This window comes from Agrilus planipennis, unplaced genomic scaffold, assembly GCF_000699045.2.
Source record: "Agrilus planipennis isolate EAB-ADULT unplaced genomic scaffold, Apla_2.0 scaffold44, whole genome shotgun sequence".
NCBI classification, from domain to species: Eukaryota; Metazoa; Arthropoda; class Insecta; order Coleoptera; family Buprestidae; genus Agrilus; species Agrilus planipennis.
In genome coordinates, this window is record NW_020438939.1 from 1,164,932 (window position 1) to 1,175,076 (window position 10,145).

Below are 10,145 nucleotides of genomic sequence, written 5' to 3' on the forward strand. Positions count from 1 at the left end.
TGTGCTCCTATTGTTATAATGTTGGGATGTATTTTAAATAAACTGCTAAATATATAAAATAAATCTATTTTAAATTGTTTTTCGTAGTCCTTTTCTATAACAAACAAGTATCAATGATAACAATTAATATTTGTAAAGGACAATTTACAATTTTTTGTCATTTGTTTGTTCCTAATTTGATGTGAGTGTTCCGACCCTGGGATATTTTCTGGAAATGGAATGCTACTCATATTGCCATGTTTGAAACAGTTATTAACTAACTATAAGTACGTTTATTTAATAATTTTTAGTATGAAAATCATTTTTTAATCGTTATTTAATTTTTGAAATTACTAGTCCGAATTTTGAAAAACCTCTGTCAAAATTCCATGATGTCTTTTCCTTGTCTTACTTGTTACACGTTTATCGTTATTCTCATAGATACAGAAATATACAGCCAGTTATTCTTATTCGCTTAGATTAATCCATAGACAAGATTTTTGTCTATGAACAAGGTTATTCGTTACATGCAGTTACATGTCATTTGTCAGCAATTCGGCCAAGTGTCAGTAAATTTTATAACACGTGAAATTGTACAATATTTCTATAAAAATAACAGAAAAATTGTAATTGTATTCTTATTACGAATTTTGTTTTGTTAAATTTTGTATAATGGCAGATTTGGATGACTTTTTCGCTAAAAAAGATCGTAAAAAGTCCAAAGGTAAAAAATTTACAACCACAGAAGAAGTAGCTAAAAAGTTAGAGGATACTTCCAAAAAAACCGATAAGCCAACAAAGAAAGAACGCCCTCAAGAGGGCGAAGAAGCTGGTGCTCCAGTCGGGGTGAGTTATATATATATTACCGTTAATTGCAATTTTTTATTAAAAACAAAATGTAGTCGGCCATATTTAATTTTTTTTATCCTTTAGGATCAAGATGAATGGAAAGAATTTGAAGAAGAGAAAAAAGATTATTCTGGTCTTAAAATAGGAAATCTAACTATTAATTCCCAGGAAGGTTCCAGTGGCAATTCAGAGAACACTTCAGAGCAAAGACCTGGTGAAGAGGGAGGTGGTGAATTTGAAAGAAGAACTGGACCATGGAAGCAAATATCTGCTCAACATGCTGAACAAGAAGAAAAAAAAGAGAAGAAACCTGAACCTGTGAGTCAACCAACCCCCACAAGCACCCCAGGTGCTTATGTACCACCTAGTATGAGAAATCAGCCGCCTCAGCAAACACTGCAAACCTCTCGCTTGAAAAGTAAAACAGCCCCTGATATTCATAATGAAGACTTTTTTCCTAGCTTATCAAGTACAAAAACTGATAGAAAGTAAGTATTCATGATGATTTCAAGGCTTAATGATTATAGTTCTTCTCCTAAGACATCATCGAGGGAGGAGAACTGTAAGATTAGTTATGAAGGCTTATATTATATCATAAGTATTTATCTGACCATAACATTACTTACTAAATGTTCATATAACTATTTTCAGAATTCGCAATGAAGGCTCTTTTGAGGTAGTTTCCCATAACAAGTCTAGTTCAATCCGACAAGCTGAACAATCAAAGATTTCCAGTTCTCAAGGACCTAAACTGAACCTTGGTAACCGTTACAATACTCTCAGCAATGACAGCTAGTATTAGAAAAGGAAATAAATTTGCATTAAGATGTGTAGTGTCATGTGGAACAGACTGTTTTTGTTTCTTAACAAATGTTTCTAATTGTGATCATTAGATTATTGGAAAAAGCAGTACTGTTACAATACAAAAAATAAGGTGGAAAAATGTTGAATTTATTTAAACGTAATTTTTTGCTTTCATAATTTTATTTTTTTGTCATTTTGCAACATATTTTGTTATTAAATATAATATTGAAATACATCTTTTGTGACATGATGTTTTCTTTAATAAAGTAATTTTATCATGAAGAAAGAGTTGCATTTTCTTTACTTTCCACTTAAATAATCAAAGCAAAAATCAGGGGCCAACAGTGACCTTTTGGAAAGGGCATTGTACATTGTTAGTATTTAAAATTATCAAAAAGCAATAAACTTTGAACAAAATAAAAAAAGTTAGGTCATTATTGCCAAAAACCGCTCATCTAAATTTTAAACAGCATACCTACGAGTCGCCACTGACTTACATTTCATTTGTTTCTGTTAGCCAGGGTTTAGAAAAAAGGTAAAATTAGACTTACAAGTATCTGTTATTTAATTCAAATCTTCTAAAGTCGATTGTTCACTACAAATGAAGTAATTATGTTTAATTATAATTAATTATTTCCTGCTTATAGTTATAATATTGGTTACGATTGTACCTGCTTACATATTCCAAGCCGTGACTGCCGTTACTTGAATAATTATCATACATTGGATTATTTAGTAATTCTGGTTTAAATCTTTTTATGAAATAAATCCACACATTCATTATTTCGTCATCCCCGTTCAAACTTCGAACATTTCGTTTTTCCCTTTCATAATAATCGGGGTGTTCCTCCAAAATATCCAAATTTTTTAAAACCTTTTCGTCAACTTCGTACACTTCGCCTTTAATAAAAAATCCGTTTCCTGTCGTAAACAAAAAAAAAGGCAAATAATATTTAATGTATCCTTAGAAATATACATATATTTTCACCTGGAGCGTGTAAAATAAATGGAATGTTGTATTTTGTAGCAATAATTAGAGGGTACTTTTCAGTAGTTTCCGCTGTGCATAAGAATTTGTGATATCCACTTTCGTCTTTTGAAAACCAACCATGATTTGGCTCTCCTTTTTTAAGAGTGCCATAAACGAATACTTTTGTAATTTGTGACATAGTTTTAGGTCTCTGTGATCTGGTTATTAAATTTTGAACAAGTCAGCAACTACAAGATTTTTCAGTAGCCTTTTGAAAAGCTTTTAGCTACGCCTATGCTTGATGCAAGCAATACATGTATATGTGTCGTACAACATAGGCATACAACAAAATTAGGCATCTTGTAAAACTTTATGAAAAAGGATTTCAAACATACATCCGATTATCATCCGATACTACTTTGGGGCTTCAAAATGTTTAAACTTTCGTTTTTTTAAAAGAGTGATTGAAGTTATGGGATAGGTTAGAAGTTATTTATCTAGAAGTTTTGAAGTTTCAAGAAAGGCTGTGTAATTTTGGTTAGTTAACGGTCGGTTATTTTAAATCCTTTTTCATAGATTCTAATAATTTTATTATGTATGATTGAAATGAGAATGAAATAAATGTAAATATTTACCCACAAATTATTCCGTTTTCAACAAAGAAAAATAATGATAGAAACGAATGTCCGGTTAAATTTTTTATTTAATTGCATGCAGATTACCATGAAGTTATTAAAACATAAAATCCTAATCGCAATTCATAAGTGTAATAACTAATAAGCCATTATTGGCCGACGATCTCTGACATACCACCACCATCAACAATAAAACATGCTGTGCAGTGGTCGGGTGTGGTGCGATATTTGGATGGTTGATGGTTGTAATAAAATGTATATTTTAAAACAAACCGTATGCCTAATACAACAGTTATAAGACTTTCGCGTAAAATAGGTGAGTTATTTAATAATTTATCATCCGAATGTTTCACATACACTACTGCGCTATTACTTGTTGAATGCATGCTTACGAATTGTTTATAAAAATTTTAAACTATATGTACTTAACAAATATTTAAAACAAGGTAACACTTGTTTTAAATTGTATTTAAATTCTGATTAGATAAAAGTACAAATAGCCTACAAATCAAATAGGTACATTAGATACTATAATTTAATTTAAATGGATTTTCTACTGGTTGATCTATTTTTTCTTAAACTGGAATTTGTCAAAGTTTTACTACTGATTGTATACGTTTTCGTCAACTTATGATAAATTATTTCTATAATTTCCTTTAATTTATCAATGCAATCAGGATATCCTTCTAGCACAATGCTCGAGAGTCCTTCTTCTTTATTTAGTATAATAGTGTCTTGATGAATTAAAGTGTTTATAATATCCTGAATACCATCTTTTGTGATTTTATTATCTACAAACAAATTTTCATGTTTTATTACCACGTTTGATTTAAAAGTTATTTATATACAGTGTTTGTCAAAAAAATAGAACACATTTTAACGTGGGAGACATCTATTATACACTTTACTATCTAAAAACTCATAAAAAATATATTAAACAAGTGGGTAAGACAGAATTATGAACATTAAATTTAAAGAATAATGAATGTGCATATATAACGCCGCTATAAAAACATTAATATATTACATCCAATATTCACTAAAGGTCTTTAACCCTTGTAGGTAATGACTAAATTATTGACGACAAAGTTATACCTAGGTGTGTCCGTAAGATAAGAAAAATATTTGATTGATTAGTGCTATTTTCGTCTTCAAATATAGAGGGTTGGGGAGATTATTGATTATATGAATAACGTGTCTTTTGTACGTAGAAGCACATGTTTAATAACTAGGTACTAAAAATATTTTCTATTTTGTCCATCTGAAGGGACCAGCATTGCTAGAAATTTAATAGTTGTAATTCGAAAATCGTACTCTGCACAGAAAAGCAAATAAATGTGTCTAAACGTCTTCTTATATTTTGTTTTGCTTTGATGTTATTTTAATTTGAAGTTTTAGACAATTTAAAAAAAAAAAAAACCTGTACATCAGAAATTAAGTATTGTAAACGAATTACTTAATCGTAAAAATTGCCCATTTTGTCTAATTTAATAGATATAACTTACCATTTCCGATACAGTAATACTAGTCACACTTGAAATGGACACCGTGTATATATAATTACAGCACCAATACAATTTTAAAAGCAATAAATTGAATACATGTGTCATGCATGTCTATCAATAAAATTAAATCAATACATTTAATTATAAGTAATTATGCTTAAAATAAACTATTTAATTTGTATATTTTGAGTTTAGGTATATTATGTGGAGTACTTACGTACATGATAAATTTAAATGAACAAGGGTGAGATTTCCCGTACAGAATATTTCTAACTCAGATGGTTGGGAATCTTTTACGAAGGGGTGGAGATCTTTTCCTAATAATTTTTCAAATTCGTCGTTCATTCTTTTACTGCTTGAAGGCGTAGAAAATTTTCGACTGCTTGATGCGCTAGTAGGCCGTTTTTTCATTATACTTGAAGACCTACCTAATAATTTTAAATGTTTTGTTTTATTTTTAATTTGATAAATAAAAAAAATAATGATCGATTATTTAACCTTTAATTAATTTGGCAGTGCTATCTTTTAATTTGCTTGCACTTTTTTTTGATCTGCTTGATGTAATTTCGACAGAAGTAGACCCTGGACTTACGAGTCCTTTCAGCAGCTGTAAGTTGGTTTTATTGATTAATTTTTCATGAACATTAATAAATGATGTATGAGTATTCTAGCAATTGGATAATAAATATACTGTGTTGGAAGTTAGAAATAATTTTCGTACATCCGGTTTAAATGATACAAAGAAACCCTACACGAAACTTTTATTAATTAAACGCCTCCTGAATAATAAACAACTGCTGTTCAGTTAATTAAGTTGATGTTTGGCATTTATATTTGGCTTTAGCGGTTTTATTAAGGCCCGGCCATGTGAAATGAAACAAGTAAAAAATAAAATTGTGGTTTGAACTGCATAATTGATATGCATGATGTTTATAAATCAATTTTCTCTAATTTGAACTATCTATATGTAACCAGTTAAGTTCAAGTTTTTATTAAGGAAAGTACTTCGTTTGTGTTGCCTTTTCCTTACGTAACTTTACGATCCACTTTTTTGCTGTCCGTAATATAATATTGAGTTCCCCAGTGAAAATTTATGGTGGTAATAGTGCCGCATAAAAACTCCGCAGAAAATTAAAATTGAAATTCGTACCCCACTCGAGATGGAGAAATTTCAGTTATGAAAAATAATAAGAAATAATGTAAAACTCGAATAGATTCCAGTAATATTATTCGCATCCTAATTACTGTATAGAAAATCTTTTTTACCAAATCTTTTCTTCTTAATAAATAATCAAAAATCCTCTTCCTTCTTATATAAAGTTCGTCTTGTGAAAGAGAAAACTTTTTCAGAGCTTCCATTATCACATTAACTCCTTCGTCAGTTATCCAGTTATCACATAGATTCAAACCTTTCAAATTTCTATTAATTCGTAGCATTTGAGATAAATGCTTTGTACCTTCTGATGATATTTTGTTGCTGGATAGATTTAAATAAATTAGTGGGTGATCGAACACTCGTAATACCTTGGCAATTTTTTCTACACCCCTATCGTCTATTTCACATAATTTCATAGACACGTATTCCAGTTTATTTTTCTTCAAAAGTTGGTGAAATGTTTGAAATTCGTTGGGATTTCCAGCTATACTAAGTTCAGTAATATTAATGTTTTCTTTTAATATTTCTTTTAACAATATAATTTGTTCATGCTTCAAATTGCAAAATTCTAATCTATAATAAATGAAGAAAATTTAATAAAAAATAAATCTCAAAATGTAATGCATAATTAAAAATATTTTTACGTTAATTTATTATTTAAAAAACCATGCTCTGTGCGGTAGTTTTAAGAATGTGGTTCACACCAAAATAATAATTTTTTATTTACTTATTTAAATAAAAATATCCTATCGAAACANAGATAAATATAAAAAAAGAATAAAAAAAAATTGTGTGTATTACTTTTAATATAAAAAGTAAAAGGTAAAAAAGTAAAAAAAATATAGAATCGGCCGGAAATCGAACTTGGACCGCCCGCGTGGTATACGATCATTAGTTATAAACATATACACGGTTAGTGCCTGCCACAAGGATGGCCTGGGGTCGAAACTCGCCGATACAATACTTTTTTTTTGATAAACTAGGCAAAATACAAGTGCGAGATCGAGTAACGAATTCATGAATGAAATGAAAATGAAACACTTACTTCAGAATTGTAACGGAGCTGAAACTTTTTAGTGCTTTACCCAATACTTCTATAAGTTTTGGTTGCAATTTTAAGTATTTGATTATTATTTTTGTAAGATTTGTTTTTGTTTCAGCATTTTCGTATATAGTAAGGATTGTATTGTATATATTAGCTTGAAGTTGAGAGCTTCTTCTTGATTTCCGGCTCTGATTAATAAATAAATTAATTAAAAAATTTCATAAAAAGCGCGATTCTTTCTTCTTAATAAAAGGCTAAGATAATCCTGCAAATAGTTTTAGTATAATAAGAAATGACCTGCTTTAGGGAGCGATACATTTATCGTGAAACGTTACCGGTTTTTCTTTTAGAGATTTATTTAATGGTTCAAACAGATTTTTTTATGAAAAAAAAATAGTTGATTCCCGCGAGCTAATCTTCAAAACGATTGCACCGATTTTGTTCTTTTTTTATTTGAGTCAGGGATCCTCCCTGACGAGAACGAAGTCGCGGGGTAAAAGTTAGTAGGTAATAAAAACATAACAAATAGTTACTGTACAAGGCTTAAATTACTGCCAAAGCTCCTTAAAGATGGTTCATCCTGTAAAGCGGTAAAATTTATGATGTTTGACACGTTTTCTTGATTGCATAATCTTTGAAAATATAAATCGAAATCGTTTTCCCATATTGCGCTGTAAGAAGTTTTGCTTTTAGAACTTTTTGATAGCCTTCCTCTTGAAACCCTGGCACCAGTAATAGACGAAGTGGGTGATTTCACCATTGTTTTTCTAGTTTATTTTGAATAGATGTACATATAACACGTTGACAGTATATATAATATTTATATATTGATGACTCTGTCAAAATAATATTAATTGTAATATACACGGTGTCCCTTACTTTAAAAATCACAATACTTAAACGGAATCACTTTGTATACGTATATATATTTTTTTTTTAGATGAGATGCTATAACTGTTACCTGGATCAAAGCAGGAAAATGTAATTTAGGACAATGTGCTTCGTGATAGTAACAAGCAGAAGTCTACTATGGGTGCTGATAAGCATAGTGGCGATGCTATTAATGCTATCAGCCCTTACGAGCCCTTCATGGATTTTGGCCCCGTTAAAAACGATTACAATCGGAAACCGAACCTTAACTTACAAATCTAGTCTTGGAGTGTACACTCGTTGTAAACCAGTAAAAGAACAGTTCTACTGCAGCACTTTGGCCGTGGAAGGCTTCAGAACGGACTCTAACGTTTTCCCGAATGTCTGGAAAGCTGCAACAATATTTTTAGCCCTTGGTATATATTTTTTAACTTTTTAGAGTAGATAAAATAAAAGCAAACTGATGGTAATACAGCGAATCGGTCATCTCAGGATACCCCGATAGCCACATTTACTTCATATTTACGAAAAATTTACAATTCGTATCATCACGACATGTGTAAAGGTTGCTCACCTTGTGAACGTAAAAATTTGTAACATATTGTCTGCATTTCATGAGTCAAACGAATACTAAACACGAAGACAACTTTTCGTAAATTGAATTACTTTCGTAATTTACGTAAAATAGACATACCATTTAAGACATTGAAATGAAGAAACCTATGAGGCACATATGAGGGCAAGATTTACTGTACTACATGCAGCAATGTTTCTCATCATATTTAGATAAATTTTAACTCATGATATGATGGTAAATAATTGACGGTAAAAAAATTGAAAGGTATATACATATTTGAAAATAATCAATTAATATTTTTTAATCGTACACATCATTTTGCTAAAATGCTTATTTCAAAGTATTTATAATGAATTGTATTTACAATTGTATGTAATATTTTATACAATTCATTATATATTGTTTGAAATAAATTAGCAAACTGTATACAATTAAAATATTTTAATCAATTATTTTCGTATTTATTGGTATTACGTTATACAGTAGCTACATACATATACAAAAAAAATATTGTAGAATTAATGTTTTATATAAATTCCTTTTACATTTTTAAAGTATATTATGAAATTATATGAAACATATTATACCTATGGTTTTAACAAAAAGAATATAAAAATGATTAATTTATAAAAAATATGTTTAAATAAATCTATGTATATATATAAAGGTTATATTAATTTTTGGTATATCATATTCACTGTCACTGTTTTTCTGTGTTCATTTTCTTTGAAGTGATATAAAATTGCCCAAATCTTCTGACAAAACTTACTCCATATTTGACAATGATTTTAACATCTTCTCTTCAAAAGTACGAGGATGTTGTAGTATTATTAATGTTTTCCTGGATTCTGGATTATATGTGGTTGATAATATCCAGCTTCTCTACTGAATATATATTTGTTAGATCTTCATAGACTAGGTCTTGATTACTTGAATTATTAGCTTGCATTAGTGATGCTTTTGAAAAGCTATACTAACGCTTTAACAAAATTCCAGAGTCTTATGTTTAATAATAACTAAAAGAAAAGATTATTTTATAACATGAAGTTATTATTGAGACGATATACCTAATGTATGTATTTTGTAACTCACATTTTTGAAAACTGTAACTTATTGGATAACAACCAACACTTTTTAAATTTCCGTGACAACTTATTGCGTTAAAGTGTAACCGAAAACTGATGACTGAAGAACAAAATTGTCTTTATGTCTGTAAATTCGAGAAATTAACCCGGCGGTCTGTCTGTCGGTTGTTCAAGTCAGACGTTTTATTTTATTTAATTTACCAAAAGTTTACAACAAATTTACAATTTATGTGATGTAAATTTGGTGTAAAGATTTAATAATTAAAATCACTTTTTTTTCTTCATAAATATTATGGCATGTTTATGCAATTTTGTGTATAATCGTAATAATTCATTTTTTTGCATAAACTTTTCTTCATGTAATGTCGTCATCAAATTACAGATAATTTTTGTAAATGTATGAATACATGAAATATCGTTCATATGACGTTATATTGCGCTCATACTTATTTAGAAAGAAATTTAGTAAATATGACAGCTATTTTACGTAAATAGTTTGTCGCAAAAATTCATCAACTGGTTTACTGATTTTTAATTCCTAAATTTGATCATTTATTTACTAGTATATATTTTTATTCATTGAATGTAGAACATATGTTTCAAATTTGATCCAAATTTGTTTTCAAAATCGTCTGATCCATTCATGATCATCACGAGTGGCTATCGGGGT

General features: G+C 29.3%; 4 protein-coding genes across 8 annotated transcripts in view; 1 reads left to right on the plus strand and 3 right to left on the minus strand.

Annotated features, from left to right (window-relative positions):
* Window positions 1-509: 509 nt before the first annotated feature.
* On the plus strand, window positions 510-1,758 carry LOC108733479 (protein CDV3 homolog). The gene is made up of 3 exons (XM_018464656.2): window positions 510-825; window positions 913-1,316; window positions 1,480-1,758. Exons 1-3 carry the CDS (start codon window positions 652-654, stop codon window positions 1,622-1,624), a joined length of 723 nt encoding a protein of 240 aa, XP_018320158.1. The 5' UTR covers window positions 510-651; the 3' UTR covers window positions 1,625-1,758.
* An 86-nt stretch (window positions 1,759-1,844) lies between these two features.
* On the minus strand, window positions 1,845-3,634 carry LOC108733480 (putative gamma-glutamylcyclotransferase CG2811). Of its 4 annotated transcripts, none has more exons than XM_018464660.2 (4): window positions 3,238-3,634; window positions 2,621-2,850; window positions 2,312-2,553; window positions 1,845-2,227 (listed from the first exon to the last, which is right to left on the minus strand). In XM_018464660.2, the coding sequence occupies exons 2-4, from the start codon at window positions 2,799-2,801 to the stop codon at window positions 2,225-2,227; spliced, it is 426 nt and encodes a 141-aa protein (XP_018320162.1). In that variant the 5' UTR covers window positions 2,802-2,850; window positions 3,238-3,634; the 3' UTR covers window positions 1,845-2,224. The 4 variants fall into 4 exon arrangements, with proteins under 4 accessions (XP_018320162.1, XP_018320161.1, XP_018320159.1 ...); XM_018464659.2 differs by having other exon boundaries at window positions 2,161-2,227; window positions 2,304-2,553; XM_018464657.2 differs by lacking the exon at window positions 1,845-2,227 and having other exon boundaries at window positions 2,234-2,553.
* A 110-nt stretch (window positions 3,635-3,744) lies between these two features.
* On the minus strand, window positions 3,745-7,876 carry LOC108733500 (leucine-rich repeat-containing protein 71-like). Of its 2 annotated transcripts, none has more exons than XM_025974481.1 (6): window positions 7,482-7,876; window positions 6,944-7,131; window positions 6,009-6,471; window positions 5,241-5,349; window positions 4,964-5,170; window positions 3,745-4,028 (listed from the first exon to the last, which is right to left on the minus strand). In XM_025974481.1, exons 1-6 carry the CDS (start codon window positions 7,701-7,703, stop codon window positions 3,778-3,780), a joined length of 1,440 nt encoding a protein of 479 aa, XP_025830266.1. In that variant the 5' UTR covers window positions 7,704-7,876; the 3' UTR covers window positions 3,745-3,777. The 2 variants fall into 2 exon arrangements, with proteins under 2 accessions (XP_025830266.1, XP_025830267.1); XM_025974482.1 differs by having other exon boundaries at window positions 3,955-4,028; window positions 4,960-5,170.
* Window positions 7,877-8,137: 261 nt separating this feature from the next.
* Window positions 8,138-10,145, minus strand: part of LOC112904436 (dnaJ homolog subfamily C member 21-like) — a 3,436-nt gene continuing 1,428 nt past the window's right edge. The window contains exon 2 of the mRNA XM_025974468.1: window positions 8,138-8,205. Within this exon, the coding sequence (XP_025830253.1) occupies window positions 8,138-8,205 (68 nt within the window). The remainder of the gene's footprint in view (window positions 8,206-10,145) is intronic.

Excerpts from the sequence above, each read along its gene's own strand:
- LOC108733480 (XM_018464657.2), bottom strand. The coding sequence starts at position 2,801 with ATGTCACAAATTACAAAAGTATTCGTTTATGGCACTCTTAAAAAAGGA. Across the intron at positions 2,554-2,620 it reads ATTTATTTTACACGCTCCAG|GAAACGGATTTTTTATTAAA; the intron begins GTGAAAATATAT and ends TGTTTACGACAG.
- LOC108733479 (XM_018464656.2), top strand. The coding sequence starts at position 652 with ATGGCAGATTTGGATGACTTTTTCGCTAAAAAAGATCGTAAAAAGTCC. Across the intron at positions 826-912 it reads AAGCTGGTGCTCCAGTCGGG|GATCAAGATGAATGGAAAGA; the intron begins GTGAGTTATATA and ends TTTATCCTTTAG. Across the intron at positions 1,317-1,479 it reads AGTACAAAAACTGATAGAAA|AATTCGCAATGAAGGCTCTT; the intron begins GTAAGTATTCAT and ends AACTATTTTCAG.
- LOC108733500 (XM_025974481.1), bottom strand. The coding sequence starts at position 7,703 with ATGGTGAAATCACCCACTTCGTCTATTACTGGTGCCAGGGTTTCAAGA. Across the intron at positions 6,472-6,943 it reads AGCTCCGTTACAATTCTGAA|ATTAGAATTTTGCAATTTGA; the intron begins GTAAGTGTTTCA and ends CATTTATTATAG. Across the intron at positions 5,350-6,008 it reads TATTAAGAAGAAAAGATTTG|CTGCTGAAAGGACTCGTAAG; the intron begins GTAAAAAAGATT and ends ACCAACTTACAG.